General features: G+C 36.5%; 2 protein-coding genes across 3 annotated transcripts; both read right to left on the bottom strand.

The window, feature by feature from the left end:
- Positions 1-901: 901 nt before the first annotated feature.
- LOC149380074 (transmembrane protein 161AB protein) lies at positions 902-2,517 on the bottom strand. The gene has a single exon (XM_089602196.1). The coding sequence runs from the start codon at positions 2,412-2,414 to the stop codon at positions 1,065-1,067; it is 1,350 nt and encodes a 449-aa protein (XP_089458322.1). The 5' UTR covers positions 2,415-2,517; the 3' UTR covers positions 902-1,064.
- A 6,055-nt stretch (positions 2,518-8,572) lies between these two features.
- LOC149380073 (uncharacterized) lies at positions 8,573-10,896 on the bottom strand. 2 transcript variants are annotated; one of them, XM_089603571.1, is made up of 5 exons: positions 10,781-10,896; positions 10,114-10,363; positions 9,584-9,675; positions 9,120-9,206; positions 8,573-9,005 (listed from the first exon to the last, which is right to left on the bottom strand). In XM_089603571.1, exons 2-4 carry the CDS (start codon positions 10,331-10,333, stop codon positions 9,156-9,158), a joined length of 363 nt encoding a protein of 120 aa, XP_089459697.1. In that variant the 5' UTR covers positions 10,334-10,363; positions 10,781-10,896; the 3' UTR covers positions 8,573-9,005; positions 9,120-9,155. The 2 variants fall into 2 exon arrangements, with proteins under 2 accessions (XP_089459697.1, XP_089459696.1); XM_089603570.1 differs by lacking the exon at positions 10,781-10,896 and having other exon boundaries at positions 10,114-10,462.
- Between the last annotated feature and the right edge of the window lie 6,650 nt (positions 10,897-17,546).

The following is a 17,546-nucleotide window of genomic DNA, read 5'->3' as shown; positions in this document are numbered from 1 at the left end:
AGTAAAATTAGCCAGGAAGAACAATTATAAGAAGTCCTCTGAAATCAATCATTTTTTTTTCTACCCAAGTTGCAGTAAATCAAGAGAGAGATAAAAGATAAAGAGAATAATGCTATCCCAAACATGTGGTACAAAACTCTTGCATTGATATTGGTATAGTCATCTAAAAACTAAAAAGCCAAAACTATTTTTGTTTCAAAAATTGATGTTTTTTTTTTTTTTTTTTTTCGCATCTCATCCATACATTCTCATGCATTGATTCGGTCCCCCAAATTAGATCCTAACAAAATTGATTCCTTGACAGTACAATCTTTTGCCACCAAATTGCTTTGAAGCTTCATCCTTACAAACACAAATAATTATCAAAACAACAAGAACACAAAAAAAAAAATGAAGGTACTCTCTGTTAAGTCATTATCAAAGCTAAAACTAAAGAGATTTGCGCTTATCTTGAGAAAACGGCGTTGAGTATAAGGAAAGCTCAATCAAGTTACTCACACTGGAAATGTTGAGCCTACCAATCTAGAGGATAGAATTGGGTTGACTTTCTAAGCAAAGTCCAAATGTACTCATGTGAACTCAATCTACACAAAACCTTCTTCTCAAAACTTCACCAAGTGGAGTCGCAATAACTTTTTTGTAATTTAGTTTGTTTTGTCTAATAGTACCTGAAACCGATTTCGCCGTAATTCCATCCGCTTTCAAAACAGAACATTCCGTTGCGGTTGGATCAAAACCTGTCATTATTAGGTTTTGCTGTTCATAACATTATCAAAGAGCAAGGTAAAAAAAATTGATGAGTGTCATTTCGAACATATATACCAGCATTGACATTGTGATATCGAATACCCGAAACAAATTGTTCAGGATCGTAAAAAAAAATCAACATTCACATACTCAATTCAGTAACTAAAACCCCTGTAACGTGGTTAATCTCCGACAAAATGACAGCTACAAAACAATCAACCAGTCCAAAACAATCCTTTCAACTCAAAGGCTGTTATAACTTATAACTTCTACTGTGAAAATTCAATGGAAGAAAAATCCGAAAGCAATTAAACCCATCAAGAAACATACAAATGACCGCTCCGAAACAACGCGATCGTGGCGGAGGTGAAAGCGGCCGAGACGAAACAAACCCACCAAGCCATGAACAAAGCCACTTCTTTAGCGAAAGCGGAGCAAGGCAATAGCTTGCAAACAGACTCGTAGCTTCCGAGCTCGAAGCCCTCCACTTGGTAGAGCCCGAGGAACGTGAGAACCAGAATCGGAGGCACGAGAAACTGAACGACGACGAGGCACAGATAGTGGTTGTGGAGGAACACTTTGGCCCGACTGAACTCCAAATCGGGTACCTTGCTCGCGTGCAATCTCTGATACCAAGAAAGTAACGCCTCGTTCAAGTACATTTGCAGGTTCGGCCGAACAGCCACGAGCTGCAAAACGCCCGAAGCCAAAAGTCCCCAAACCCTGATTTTCGAGAAATCCGAGGCCGAGAATCCGATATTCCCGTGAAGCCTCATATCGGATCTGCTCTCGTTTACGACGAGAAGCTCGGTCAAGGGTTTGATCCACAGCAGAGCCGCGAAGGTCAGCGCCGAGTGGTTCGCGTACAAGATCAGCCGAGCGAACCGCCCGCAAGTGACCATGGACAAGTTGCAGCGGATCTGATCGGTCCCGAGCCAGAACGATCGGGCGATCTTCGTGGCCGGAGAGAGGACAACGCTGGCTATCAAGCCCATCAGAATGGCGACGAAGAGGCTTCCGTACATGTCCACGGACGCGAAATCGAAGTCGAGAATCGAAGGCGTGGCCGAGAGAGAGGTGATCATAATCCCTATTATTAATCCGATAACACCGAAAGCGACGCCGAATTGCTTCTCCGATCGCCGAGAAGCGGATTTCTCGAACGAGAGTTTGAACATCAATATTAGGGATTTAAAAACGGCGGCGAAACCTAACAGCACGGGGATAAAAGCCCCTTTCTCCAATACTCCGGTTCTTTTCTCCGAATCGGAATCCAAGTAAATCTGAAGGGTGAGAGAAGCGATACCGACGAAAGAGACGGCGAAGAGGTTTCGGTACTCGTCGGAGAAGAGGCGCGACTGGATTTGAGCTTCGTCGAGCTTTAGCCGGAAGATCTGAGCGTTGCTTTCGTCGAAGTCGGACTTGCTGTCCTTGCTGGGCTTGGGTCTCTTCCTGAGCTCGGAGGCGGGTTTGGGAGCCGAATCGGAGCTATCGGGCCTCCGAATCGCGGCTTTGACGCCATTGTTGAGGTGGTCCGGGTGGATGTAGGTGTGGAGAGCGTAGAGGAAGAAGATGGGGATTCTGAGGAAGACGATGAGAGCTGTGAGAGAGATCGATAGAGTGGACTGTAACAATGGGTTCTTATAGGTTTGGAAAAACTCGTGCATTGTGTTCTCTCTCTCGGTCTGTGACTTTGGAGCACAATAAGTTGAGAACAACAAACGCAAAAAGTGTTTCAAAATTCAAACAAGGTTTTTTCTTTAGATCTCTTCAATCAAGCGAAGTCTTGTTTGATATTTTTATTTTATTTAATTAAACAAATTATTTTAGAAAGTTTGTCAAGTACGCTTAACTTAATTACTAACTTGAAAGTGTGGGACCCTTTGCACTTTTTTTTTTTTTAAGGATTAATTTAAAAATTAAATAAATGGTACGTACGTACTTAGCATATTTTCCTTGTTATTTTTGCCTTAATAGTTACTGATTATTTGTTAGTCTTTGCAGTAATAATACCAATTTGGGAGACAATAGTTAAAATGGCTATCAATCGCAAATTATCATACGAGAAAGTTCTCCATAAAAAATAAAAATAGTTGAAATGGCTATCAAATTGGGAGATAATAGTTAAAATGGCTATCAATCGCAAATCATCATACGAGAAAATTCTCCATAAAAAATAAAAATAAAAACATACGACAAAGTTAAATCGATCACATTTGAGATTAATTATGTCAGAGTGTCTCACAAAAAAACTTCAAACCTCTCTTTAAATCGGTTTAGAGCACACGAAAACTCCAGATCAATTGGACTATGCGTTCTAACCTGCAAAGTAAACATACTAGATAAAATTACATAATTAGTCTATAACGTGCATCATTTTTTATATTTCACTCACGTTTTCTAAACATTTCGACAATTATTGATATATGGTTAACAATTATTGAAATGCGGTCACCAGTTATTGAAATATGATCAAGAGCTATTCAATTTTGGTTAACAATTTTTAAATCTGATTAACAATCATTGAAATTTGATTCAAAATATTGATATATTTCAACATGATTAACAGTTATTGAAATTTGATTAACAGCTATTGAAATTTGATTAACAGTTATTGAAAACTGGTTAACATTAAGGGTATAATGAACATTTCAAAACTTAAAACGTTTATTATGAAAAATAAGCGGTGCAATGGTTAATTTTTGAAATTTTTGTACGAAAATGGCTATGGCTAATTTCCATATCCAATTTGGGGAAACTCTGCAAATATGATGGTAATTCTCCAAATAGCATAAATTGTCAAATAATATCATATATATAACTTATGGTTTTCAATTGTATATGGCTTTGTCGTTATTTAAAATGAAGCTACAAACAACCAAGAAAATTTAGTTCTCAAAAAAAAAAAAAAAACCAAGAAAATTTAATAAAGTCGTAAACAGATAAAACAAATTAAATCAAATAAAATTATAAATAACAACAAAATATGTAAAAATGATATATATATTTTTAATAAATAAAACAACATATTCTTGAAATAATAAGTAAGATACCCTCGCATAATTTATGCATTGGTTTTTGTGCATTAGGATCAATGATGACTTCGACCTAATTTGATTTTACTACTATCACGTCGATATTTTTCGTTCAAAGAAAAATGACATTTCCTCGCAAAGAGATCCATAAAACAACCACTAAAAAAATACACAAGTACAAAACGAGGTCAAATTAGCTCACTCCGAGGTTGCTCGACAGACCTAAATCAAGCCCACCCCACGGGTTACTCAAAGGCTGCTTCGCGGACCTAAATCAAACTCACTACACAAGCTCACTTCGAGGCCACTCTGCGGGCCTAAATGAAACCCACTACACGGGTTCACTTCAAGGCCGCTTTGCGTGTCTAAATCAAGCTCACTCCACAGGCTTCAAGGCCGCTCCCTGGACCTAAATCAAGCCCACTCCGTAGGAGAGAGGTCAAATGCTACCAAATTGGTTTCTCCACTATTCTCTCTCATTTTCTCCGATCCACTCCCAAAAACTCAACATATAATCATATACTCATCTTCTCACTTTAAAAATAGAGCTAATGTTGAGCGTCGAAGCGCGCGACGAGGGAAAATCCTTTGCACCCTCCATCTCACTTTGTTTACTTCTTATAGGAAAAAGAGCTCAAGAAGACCGAACCTTGACAACATCTAGGTCAGAGATAATTAGGCAAGGACGAAGCAAGCTCAAGGAATCCTCTTGAGAAAAACAACTTTCAGGTTCGCCCCAAGCCTTCATTATTCTCTCGAGGCCCACGAAAAGCTACCTTCCTCATCACAAATCCTAGGACTTTCTTGAGATTGTGACTTGAATGTGTGGGACCCTTTGGACTTGTTTTTGTTTTTGGATTAATTAAAAATTAAAATAAATTCTATGTACTTGGCATATTTTCCTAATCATTTTTTTCATAATAGTTCTTGATTATTTGTTCGCCTTTGCCGTAATAATTCCTATTCGGGAGACAATAGTTAAAATGGCTATCAATCGCAGATCAATATACGAGCGAAAAATTTCCATAAAAAATAAAGCATACGAGAAAGTTAAGTCGATCACATTCGGGATTAAATTATGTTAAGAGTATCTCACAAAAAACCTTCAGACCTCTCTTTACATCCGTCTAGAGCACACTAAAACACTCTCTTTCTAGGCTTGCAAAGTATACATGCTATCCTATTTGGGAAAACACTCCAAATATGATGGTAATTCTCCAAATAGCTCAAATTGTTAAATAATATCATAAATAATATGATTTTCAATTTTATATGGCTTTTTCGTTATTTAAAATAAAGATATAAACGACAAAGAAAATTAAAATAAAGCTGTAAACTGCTAAAAAAAGTCAAACAAAGTTATAAATAATAAGAAAAACAGTAAAAATTATATATTTTTTTTATAAATAAAATAACATATTCTTAGAATAATAAGTAAGATACTCTCGGAAAATTTTATGAAAACTAGATAATTTGGATAACTTCCACTTAAATTTTGCAAATGGGATAGTTCGGGTAACTTTCATTTTTTTTTTATCTAAATATTTCAAGTAACAAGAATTGTTATTGGTTTTTGTGCATTGGGATCGATGATGACTTTGGTCAAATTTGATTTTATTATGGTTACGCCGATATTTTCGTTAAAAAGAAAAAGAAAAAAAGACACCCCCTCGCGAAGAGATCCATAAAACGATCACTTGAAAAACACACAAGTACAAAATGGGCTCAAGTTAGTTTTTCAAATGGTCGTTTTATGGATCTCTTTGCAAGGGGATGTCGTTGAATGGAAAATATTGGCGTAACAAATACTATGTATAACTTATGAACATAACAAATACTACGTTCACCCATTTATTTGAACTATAGATAAAGGATATATTGAGCTTAGTCCTTCCATGACTTGCGTCACATAAACAAAACATACACTCCGAAAATAACGACTTACAACCGCGATTGCTCGCAGATGTTTCCAATTTTCGGAAACAAAATAGTAGCGTTATGTAGTTCTCGTTTATTGAGCTTATAAACTTTTGTGGCTATTCCTAGGTCAAATAGCCCTGAAACTCTCTCTCTCTCTCTCATGTATCTAGGCCGCTCCACATCTCTATCAGCTTCGCCGCTCCGCATATGTATCTTGTCTAATTTAAAATATTTTCTTAATTATTTAGTTGATTATGCAAAAAATTTAATGTGAAAATCTAAATAAGTTAATTATATGTCTAACTCTCTCCCTAAATTCAAGTAATATAATAAAGGGTATATTGGGTAATTAAATACATTTACAGTTTGATATTGCTAAATAGTCAACATTTCGTAAATCTTATGTAAATAACCACTTTCATATATTTTCAGACGTAAATCTTAAGTAAATAACAATTTTAAATTATTAGGCCACGGCATTTTTATTGCTATTTATCTAAAATTTATGAAACGTTGGCTATATAGCAATTTCAAACGTTTTAGTTAGCTATTTACCTAATTTTTAGAATGATAAAAGCTACATGAGATATAAAAAAAAAAGTCTCACGCTAATACACGAATCCATCGGCGGGACTTAAAGTTAAGATGTTTAAATTTCCAAATTGACTTAGCAATTCGTTTAGAAAATTAACTCTAATGAATTTTTAAAATCCATCCTAATTAGCTTTTAAATCACAAAAACAAATATTGAGGTAAGACATGAAAAATGCATCGACATAAGTATGTCCATACACGATTTTAAAGTTTTATTTAATAGTGATTCGGAGATTTTTATCAACATAGAGATTTTAAATCGTTTTCCATATGTATAGATTTGGAGTCGTTTTACTTAGATATTTAAGACGTATTTAGGTCTTAAAATGATGGATCTTTTTAATTCTCTTACATAGAGGTTATTTTTTAGAATCTCTCAGAATATTTTTAGATTATATTTTTTTTAATATCATAAAATGTAATTTTGTAGTGGTGACCTTGTATAAGTATAAGAAAGCCCATATTCAATTATAATAAACTATTCTTTTTTGCATTTATTCTTTCTTGATTTGATTTTTTGAGGAAACAAACATTAGATAGTAGGAAAACAATCTCATGTTGCTAATTCAAATATATAGATACTGTTTTCGTTTTTATAATAACCTCAATTAAAATAAAACTCGTCAATAACGTCGGATTTGAGTGCTTACGTGTGTCAAGAAGACACAATAACTTGAGTTCAACATTGATTATTTAACGAATATATGTTTCCACGCGTAATGTGTAAAGTAAATCCCATCAAATGGGGATCAAGGGTCTTCAAAAGAATAAAACTTAACACTAAACTATTGAAATATCATTTTGGTAAGAGCATTTTCAATGCAAACAACTAAAATTGCTTTATTGTTTATTTGGCAATATCATGTCATTTTTATATTTGCATATTAATATTATGAGTTGTAATGATTATGACAAAGTAGTCAATTTTGGCACCAATACCAACTTTTTTTTAATATAAAAATAATAATAAAATACTAAACACGTCAATGTCTTGAATAGAGTGAGATCCACTTTTAACAATTTTTGGTGCTACCACCATTGGAGTATTTTTATGTAAGATACCACAAATGTTGATGTAGATAAAAATAAATAAACAATATTATTTTTTATGATGTGTAAAACAATTTTAGTTACTTGTATTAGAGATGCTCTAATGATGATGCCCACTCAAGAGAACTATTCTAATCACTCACATAAAATATTAGAAACCCATTAACGCTTTTGAAATAATAAAAGGTGTATCTATAATCTAAATTGCATGAAGCATAACAAACTTTGTGCATGTACAGCTTCTGCTGAATTTTTTTCCATCCATAAATTATGCAGAAATTCTGCAGCAAAAGCTACATTCGGCTAAGAAATCATGTACAGCTTAGCAGGTCCATTTTGATGACTTAAAAAATATCGTTTTATCAAACGAAATATGATTCATATATAATATCTTTGTACATGTTCTCAAAAAAACATAAATAATATCTTTGTACATAATGCCAATGTGATAATGGGATATGAATATTTTGAGAAGTTTTCGACTGTGATCGTTTCCGAGGAAAGATAGTCTGTGCTAAAAGTCCACGAAGAGTACTAATGCGTGCACACACACACACAATATAATATTTCACCAATTAATAATTCAATTGTATGTCCTCATATTCATAAAAATAAATGGTGAGTCATCATATATGTCATTTTTATGTCGTAACGTAGTTTCTTGGGAATTGCATGGCAAACAAACAAGTAACTTGGCAACTTCGTCACCACTCGCACTTGAAAGTTAAAACTACAGATATTATGTGTTAAAGTATGAATCATTTACACTGATTTTACACATACATACATTGTACGTATTAACTCTCTCTCTCTCTCTCTCTCTACATTATACGTATTAATTCTCTCTCTCCGCACATACATACATTATACGTATTAACTCTCTCTCTCTCTCTCTCATTTCTTTCTTATATATTTAATAAAGCAATATAGATCTTAAACATTTCATTTTATTTCATCTACATTTCTCATATTCTCTATCTCTCTCTCCGATATCATCCTTCTTTCTATATGCTTTTAATCAATCTATCTATTGTTTATCTTTTGAAAATATCCACCCTTTCTTTTTCAATAATGGAAAATACATGTTTAGATTTTGTTTTGATTATATCTTTTATAAATGGCGCATTTATAAATATATTCTATAAATATGTATCTAGACGAAATTACAAAAAATATTTTACAAAATCGCTTATAGTGTATAAACGAGTTTAGTATGGCTACAAATAAGATCTAAACAAATATCTTTGTTGATTTAGGCCAAACAAACTCCTAATTAGCGATAAGACTCCAGCTGATCACGATTAAGACTCATCTATAATTTGTATTATCTCCTAATTCCAATATAAAAATATTCATATTTATTTAACAAATTAATTACTTTGACCGTGACTCGAACCTATTCTCATTTGGGAGCAGTAGATTGCCCTCCTTGTAGTCTTAAAATACCTAAACATAGGCTTACAAAACAAAATATCTTCCGTAACTAAGCAGAGCAGCCAGTTTTGATGGGCAGAGAAAAGCCATAGTAGTTTATTATAACCTTCCAATTACCATCTAAATAAACAAATTATTATTGTTTAGAAAAAGATCTAGCTAATTTAAATCTAGCTTTCTGGCCTTTGAAGACACGCACTTGATGCACATGGCAACTTGTTATCCCTGCAAAAATCAAAGTCCTTAATATTAATCTTAATGTACCATGAGATATTTTTCAAATTGTTATACCATGCACACTAAAATAGACGATAATTGAAGAAAAAGAAAAAAACATACAAAGAATCTTTATCGGTTATTAGGAGCGTCCAATTACTATTTCTGAACTTTAGCTTCAACATTTCTGATCCTGAACTGTGGGACCACCTATCATCCAAAACAAGAAATAAGAGAAAAAGATCAGCCAAGGCAAGTATATATTGTTTCATCGAGGATCAAGATCATCAAGCCACATGCTGCGTTAAAATAAATAAAAATTATCAATATATTATATATCTATATATATCGACTCGACCAATCTATGGCATTAAATGCTATGGAAAAAAATTATTACTACACGGTAAAGCGGTTGTTAAGCACGTAAAAGACCCGCTATACTGTTTCACCTTATTGATGTTGATATGTATTTTTGTAATATTATATATATATATATATATATATCATATTAATTATAGGATATGTATGATGTGGCTTAGATTATTTTACTTTTTTTTTTTATGATGGGCGACGCAATTATAACCGACCTGATCTTCTGATGAATTTAACGGTTTAGATTTTACTCTCCTCCTAGATCTATTTCCAGATCCACCGTCCATATTTTTGCCTCTGGTTGGGCCTGTATTATGTTTTTAAACAAGCAAAAAGCAAGAATAAGTTAGCTAAGGTGACGTAGCTAAATAGATAATTTTTCCATAATAAAATGGTATTTTAATAACTAATAATAATCAGCGTATTAGATAAGAGTTAAAGCTACGTCAGCCGAAGCTGGAAACATCAAAATATCTCTCGACGCAGATCCGATAAAATTAACGTATTAATTCAAATACTAGCTAGCGCATTCATTGGATTTAGATGTGGTTTTTGGTTGGCGAGACAAATTAAAATGAAAAAAAAAAAAAAAAATTCTTTGAGAAAGCTCGTTCCAGCGTATTGGCACTTGTAAAATGAAGAGCTGTTCAAATTTTGAATGTTAATTTATTTTATTGCACCACCTTAAAAAATAAAAATAAAAAACCCTAATTATACATTAGATGTTATTCAGTCGTATAATTACCTGAAGAGTTAATGTCAAGCTTGGGAACTTTGCAACTCTGATAATAATAAGGCTTCGAGTCTAGGGTTGAGTCTGACGAGTCAGGCATGTAACGGTCAAGACGCCTTTTGTTCCCTAACATGGTACGGACGAACGAGGTTTCCATCGAATTCAAGAAGTTGGAGTGTTTCTCGTTGGTCCAACATCCCGATGACGACGACGACGTCGTTTCCTTGTTCATTGTATTATATAAATACCGCCCCTGAAATACCTGATAATATCTCCTTTAAGGATGGAGTTTCTTCTCTTCTATGGCTTTTATACAGACAGGAGAGAGAGAGAGAGAGAGAGAGATTATTGAATTTTTTTTAAAACGATACTTTAGCCGTAGTAGAAGATCACAAGTATCTGACTTTATATTTAGCTTTTTTTTTTAAATAGATATTTTCCTTTACGAAACTTCTCTTTTTTGTAAAAAAAAAAAAAAAGATCAAAACTTCTTTTTCTTTGATCAATGGAGATCTTTGTTATTCATCTATCTTGAACATGTGGATGTTATAAGCACGTGATTTTAACTTGATCTACGGAAGTATCATTGTGGTGAAGGAAATGGAGAATTAATATAACAAATAATGATTAAAGAAAAAAAAAAAGAAGAGAAAAATAAAGAGGCAAGAGGAGCGCGTACCAAAATGTTATTTTTGCCCGGTATGGAAAAAGTGGGCCTAGTCGGTGAAAATATCTTCGGAACTTTATGATAAAGCCTTGATATTTATGACGAAAAATATAATTAGAAAAGAATATTAAAAGCGTAGTTTAATGGGAAGATATTTTTTGTGAGTTGGGTATTGAAGAACACACACAGTCCTCTGATATTTTGAAAGCAAAATATCTGGGCCGGCAATATGACACCGTATCGATTGCTGACAGATAACCAAAGTGTGTGGTTTGTCATCCCTTTTCTTTTTATATTCGCATTCGGTGTACTTTGACCTCTTATAAGTTTTAACTTTCAAGTTTTAACACTTATTTTCTCTAAGTCTTCATATTTACAACCTTTATCTACCTACATCAATACGCAAAGGCTCTCTCTCTCTCTCTCTCTATATATATATATATATATATATATATATATATGTGTGTGTGTGTGTGTGTGTGTATGAGAGAGAGAGAGATCTTTAATGGGTTGGGCGGCCGATATATATCTCCAACGTATATCCTTTCATTCCTATACATGTATAATATCTCGACAGAATACGGTGTTGGAATTATGTGCATCCTAACATTTCAAAATTTGTATTCTGTAGCTCGATCGCCACAAATTTATGGAACCGGAGGTACTAGAAGTCTAGAACTACGTGATAAATTATCTAATATTCGCCCTAATAGATCACTTGGAATCGAAGGACTCAATCCCTGCAAAATTAAGTGGCTCATATTAGAAATAATGATATTGAACCGCTAAACTCCCCGGAGCACAAGAGAGTTATATATTAATACAATCGTAGTTCATGAATCGTATGATAAGGAACGAGAGAGTGTTTGTGAGAAACGTAGAGCTTTTCTCATTTTCTGATTAACCCAATACTGAAATGAAGCAGAGTACTTATACATTCAGTGTTTGTATGTAAAAGACTAAAAAGCCATCGAGGCTGTTATTACAGACAATATAAAAGAGTAAAAACGACATGATAATAAAATGACATAATAACGAGGACTCTAATACGCCCCCGCAAGATGGAACTCATGGCGGCCTGAAGATGTCCTTGAGAGCCATCTTGGAAACGAGAGACCGAAGAGCAGATCCAACAAGCGGCTTGGTGAGGATGTCAGCAAGCTGCAGACTGGAACGAATGGGCAGGAGCTTCAGAACCTGTCGCTGAAGGCAATCTCGCACAAAATGACAGTCGATCTCTATGTGTTTGGTGCGTTCGTGAAACGAGGGGTTCGAAGCGATGTGCACAGCAGCCTTATTGTCGCAGTACAAGACAGCCGGAGAAGGGCATGGAACAGCAAAATCACGCAACAATAGCTGAAGCCAAATGATCTCAGAGGCAGCCAAAGCAAGTGCACGATACTCGGCCTCGACGGAGGATCGCGAAACGGTCCATTGCTTCTTAGACTTCCATGCAATAAGAGAGTCCCCCAAAAAAACACAAAAACCAGTGACCGACCGACGAGTGTCAGAGCAAGTGCCCCAATCAGCATCTGAAAAGGCGCGGATCTGAGAAGAAGGTGAGGCCGAATAGAACAGGCCAAGCCCAGGAGTGCCCTTTATATAGCGAAGCAGGTGGTGCGCTGCCTGAAGATGTGGGACACGAGGAGCCGAAAGGAATTGGCTCAAAGTATGGACACAAAAGGTGATGTCTGGGCGAGAGATCGTCAAATACAGGAGGCGACCAATCCAACGACGATAGGACGTAGCATCAGAAAGCAACTCATCGTTGGAGGCAGCAAGGGGAGTTTTTGGATTCATTGGAGACTTCTCATGCTTGCAGTCCAAGAAATCAAAATCTTCTAACAAATGTAGAGCATACTGTCGTTGAGAGATCACCAAACCAGAAGAGGAACGTGCAACCTCAAGCCCAAGGAAGAACCTCAAATCACCAAGATCCTTCAACTTGAAGCGAGTGCCAAGAAAAGCCTTCACAGCAGCAATGAGGTCCGAATTAGGACCGGCAACGATGATGTCATCGACGTATACAAGCACGACGACAAACCGAGAACCACGTCCCTTAGTGAAAAGAGAGTAATCGGCCTTAGACTGTACAAATCCAAACTGCACTATAGCCTGGGTGAACTTCAAATTCCACTGCCGCGAAGCCTGCTTTAACCCATATATGGACTTGTGAAGACGACAAACGGGTTTGGAACCAGGTGGCAAGGGGTTAGTCGGAGGAGAGTAACCCTGAGGAAGGTCCATGTATACCTCCTCGAACAAGTCTCCATTAAGGAAGGCATTGTTGACGTCCAATTGAGCAAGTTCCCAGCCATGAGAAGCAGGTAAGGCCAGCAAGAGTTTGACCGTGACTAGCTTAGCCACCGGGGAGAAAGTATCCACAAAATCCACACCCTATTGTTGGTTGTAACCTTTGGCAACTAACCGTGCCTTGTGTCGAGCTAAAGAACCATCTGAATGGAATTTGTTTTTAAAAACCCATTTACAGCCTATAGAGTGCTTACCCGGAGGCAAAGAAACCACCGACCAAGTATGATTAGCGTCCATGGCTGCTAGCTCTTCCTTCATAGCCAAGCACCACTGGTCGTCCTTAGCCGCTTGGTGATAAAACCGTGGCTCAAACACCGTGGAAACAGCCATAATGAAGGGATGAAAGGAAGAAGACAAACGAGTATAAGAGAGGACCTTGTCCAGCGAATGTGGGGGTGAACGTGCCGGAGCCTCGAGGACTTGATTTAGATGAAAATCAAGTAGCTTCTGGGGTAACCGACTAGGGCGCACGGAACGACGAACAACTTGAGCAAGCGGAGGCTGTTCTGGCGAGCTGGCTGATGGAGACAGCGACAAATCAGGCGTCAGTAAACCAGCACCAGGTGTGTCCTCAATAACCACAGCAGGCAGGGGGCTGCGGTCAACAACATGGCTAGGGTCTGGGGGATCAGCCATAGAGTCGTCAGATGCCCTCGGAAGCACAACTGTCACAAAGGGATCAGGAATAGAGCTAACAAGCTTGACATCAAGAAAAGGAAAAACCATCTCATGGAAGCTAACATCACGAGACAAGAAAACTTCCTTGGTGTCCAAATCAAATAGCTTGTAGCCCTTAACCCCAGGTGGGTAGCCAATGAACACACAGCGACGTGCGCGAGGCGCGAACTTCGTGCGATGGCCTCGAAGAGTGGACGCAAAAGCGAGACAGCCAAACATTCGCAAAGAGCTGTAGTCCGGACTCTTATCGAGTAACCTTTGATAAGGAGAAATCCCCTGAAGGACCGGTGTGGGTGTACGGTTGATCAAAAACACTGCTGTGAGAACACAATCGGACCAGAATTCAATCGGGATTCGCGTCTGAAAATAGAGTGCCCGGGCAACATTGAGGATGTGTTGATGTTTCCGTTCAACCACGAAATTCTGCTGGGGAGTTTCGACACACGAGAACTGATGAATGGTTCCTTGTTTGTGGAAAAAAATCAGCGAATACCAGTTCCTTCGCATTATCGGAGCGAAAGACTTTAACCACTTTGTTAAATTGTGTAGACACCATTGCACAAAAACGAGGAATCAGTGTATGGACATCAGACTTTGCTCGCATTAAAAAAATCCAACAAAATCGCGAACAATCATCAACCAATGTGAGAAAGTATCTATAACCAGCATAAGAAGGCACATTATAAGGACCCCACACATCGCAGTGAATCAAATCAAACAATGAATCCGATAGATGATTGTTTGCATCAAAAGGAAGTCGTCGTTGTTTGGCAAGAGGACACACAAGACAAGGTAATTTCCTATTACAGTGAGTAATATCCAAAATATTCCTCATAGGTTCCAATTTCTTGAAAGATAAGTGACCCAATCTCCCATGCCAAATCTGCGAAGAAACCTTGTTGACTGTTGAGTGGAGCCCCTGGTCCGAGCTCCTCGACAACAGGTACAAGTCCGGGACCAGATCACCCTTGCCAATCATTTTCATGCCCTTTGTGTCCTGGATTGTGAAACCATCAACATAGAAGATCACAACAGCCTTTGAATCCTTAGTCAAAGCACTCACTGACAATAGATTGAATTTGAAACCAGGCACCAACAGAACATTCCTGAGTACTAGATCAGGAGTCACTCGCACATCTCCACAGTGATGAACCGGTATAACAGTATGATTAGGGAGTGTAACAGTGGAGTGTGTAAGAGGTTTCAAGTTCATTAACATTCTCTTATCAGAACATATATGCCTAGACGCTCCAGAGTCTATAATCCAATCATATTCGCAAGCCTTAGCATCTGTGCTAATATGAGTGAGTGAGCAATTACCTGACAGGTATGAAGAAACATTGATCTCTGCACTGGAAGACGTCGGAGGTGTGAACGCCATTTGCTGGGACAACATGTTAATCAGCTGGTGGTACTGATCATAAGTCAGCGATGAAGCGCCCTTAGCTCCTTCTCCATGAGAGACTTGTTGTGGATGCTCGATCAAACTCCTCGAATCAGCACAGTTTGCCTGGCCTTTGAACCTCTTGTGGCCTGGAGGATAGCCGTGAAGCTTGTAGCATTTCTCCATCCTATGACCTTGGAACTTGCAGTGAGTACAACATGGCTTGTCCTTCTCTTTCTTGTAATTCTTCTTTTGAGAATCATCTCTCACAGCAGCTAGAGCCATAGAATTTGACAAGTCTCCTTGACCGGTTTCAACATATCCAATAGATCTCTGCATTTCCTCCTGAGAAACTAATCCATACACCTTGTTTATTGGAGGCATAGGATCCATGAGCAATACCTGTCCTCTAGTCTGAGCATAACTCTCGTTGAGTCCCATCAGAAAAGACATGACATATTCTTCGTGATAAAACTCATTTAGAGCCTTAGATCCTCCACAGGAGCAATTGCACGAACACGTAGGCTTGTAGTTGTTCAGCTCTTCATGAATCGACTTCAAGTTAGTGAAATACGCACCAACTGACTTCTGATCTTGCTTCAGGTTCGACAATTCACGACGGAGCTGAAAAATCCGTGGCTTGTTCCCTTGCTGAAATCTTTCTTCCAGATCTCGCCAGATCTCATGAGCTGAGTCCGAGAACAGAACACTTGTGGAGATCTCCTTGCTGACGGAGTTAAGCAACCAAGAAATCACCATATTGTTGCTGCGAATCCAAGCATTCTAGGCAGAGATGTTGGATCTCGAAGGTCTCTCTATAGATCCATCAATAAATCCAATTTTGCTCTTCGTCGACAAAGCAATCTTCATTGATCGGCTCCATGAAATGTAGTTCTCACCAGTCAAAAGCTGCGTCACGAGAATCGTTCCAGGATTATCCGAATGATGAAGGAAGTAAGGATTGGAGAGATCTTCATTCGCTGGCTTCTCAGTTACAGAAGTTGTTGAAGACAATTGATCCTCCATTCCTGATCTTCACGTAGATCGCTGTAGAGTCAATAGAGCCAGAAGAATTCACGAACACAATCAATCAAGCGATGTAGCGGAAATCAAACGCTCTGATACCATAATACAATCGTAGTTCATGAATCGTGTGATAAGGAACGAGAGAGTGTTTGTGAGAAACGTAGAGCTTTTCTCATTTTCTGATTAACCCAATACTGAAATGAAGCAGAGTACTTATACATTCAGTGTTTGTATGTAAAAGACTAAAAAGCCATCGAGGCTGTTATTACAGACAATATAAAAGAGTAAAAACGACATGATAATAAAATGACATAATAACGAGGACTCTAATATATATCAGCAAGGTTTCAAAATGCTGTTTCTCGAGTCTTTAATGAATTTCGAAAAAATTGACATGAGGATGAAAAATCAACGGAAAGATTGTGGAAAACAAAAAAAAATAATTGTAGCAAATTAGCTATTTTGAAACGGTATATTTCAATTTAGTCAACGTTTTAAAACTTTTAACTAATTAGCCATGACATGTTAATCTATAACCTAAATGTCCATAATTATTTATTTTCATAAATAAATAAAAGTAATTAAAACCCCATAAACTAAGTAACAACTTTCATATTGAAAAATATAGACACAATTAATTATATATATAAAAAAAAATTGTTACACTTCAATTTTCCTTTCATCGGAAAAAATAGAATTATTATTGTACCAAAATCAGAAAATGCAGTCATTTATTAACGAAAATTAACGATTATTAACAAAAATTAACAATGATTATTGAAAATTTAATGAAGATTCAAAAGTTAAAAAAACCAAAACCATACTAACTTAGCGACTTAATAACAATAATTAATCAAAATTAAATGAAAATTGATAAAAAAAAATCAACAGAAGAAAAATTATTGTTACTTTAACTATTATTACTGATTATTAATCACGCAATTTGGTAGAAAAAAAATCAAAAAACCATATAAACCCAACCAAGAGAGAGTGATGTAGACTAAGGGTTAGGAAAGATGAAGAACCACTACGAGATAAAACGAATTCTACAAAATATTTACGAAAATATGAAAAATAAAGCAAATAAAAACGGAAAAACATCGTTCTGGAGTTCGAAACGACATAATTTAGTTAAAATGATGCGATACTCATGGCATAGTCACGAAGTTGTTTTTGTTGGCTTGTTTACACTAAAAAATCACTACTGATTTGCGAAATTCCGAAATCGCATCTTGTTCCAATACTGTATTAAGAAGAGAAAGATCGATTTTTGGAAAGAAAAATAGCGATTTTTGGAAAGAGATTCTAATAAATTCGAATTTCAATCAGTGTTATTAACATCCTAATAAATAAAAAAATTAATTTAATTAACTTCGA

Source organism: Urtica dioica, chromosome 12 (assembly GCF_054948205.1).
Source record: "Urtica dioica subsp. dioica isolate 48M chromosome 12, U.dioica_male_clone48M_v1_H2, whole genome shotgun sequence".
Taxonomy (NCBI): domain Eukaryota; kingdom Viridiplantae; phylum Streptophyta; class Magnoliopsida; order Rosales; family Urticaceae; genus Urtica; species Urtica dioica.
Note: the sequence above shows the minus strand (reverse complement) of the source record. Positions and strands in the feature narration are given on the sequence as shown.

Coding starts and splice junctions, on each gene's coding strand:
- LOC149380074 (XM_089602196.1), bottom strand. CDS start 2,414: ATGCACGAGTTTTTCCAAACCTATAAGAACCCATTGTTACAGTCCACT.
- LOC149380073 (XM_089603571.1), bottom strand. CDS start 10,333: ATGAACAAGGAAACGACGTCGTCGTCGTCATCGGGATGTTGGACCAAC. Junction 9,676..10,113: donor GCTTGACATTAACTCTTCAG/GTAATTATACGA, acceptor AACATAATACAG/GCCCAACCAGAGGCAAAAAT. Junction 9,207..9,583: donor TAAATTCATCAGAAGATCAG/GTCGGTTATAAT, acceptor TTTGGATGATAG/GTGGTCCCACAGTTCAGGAT.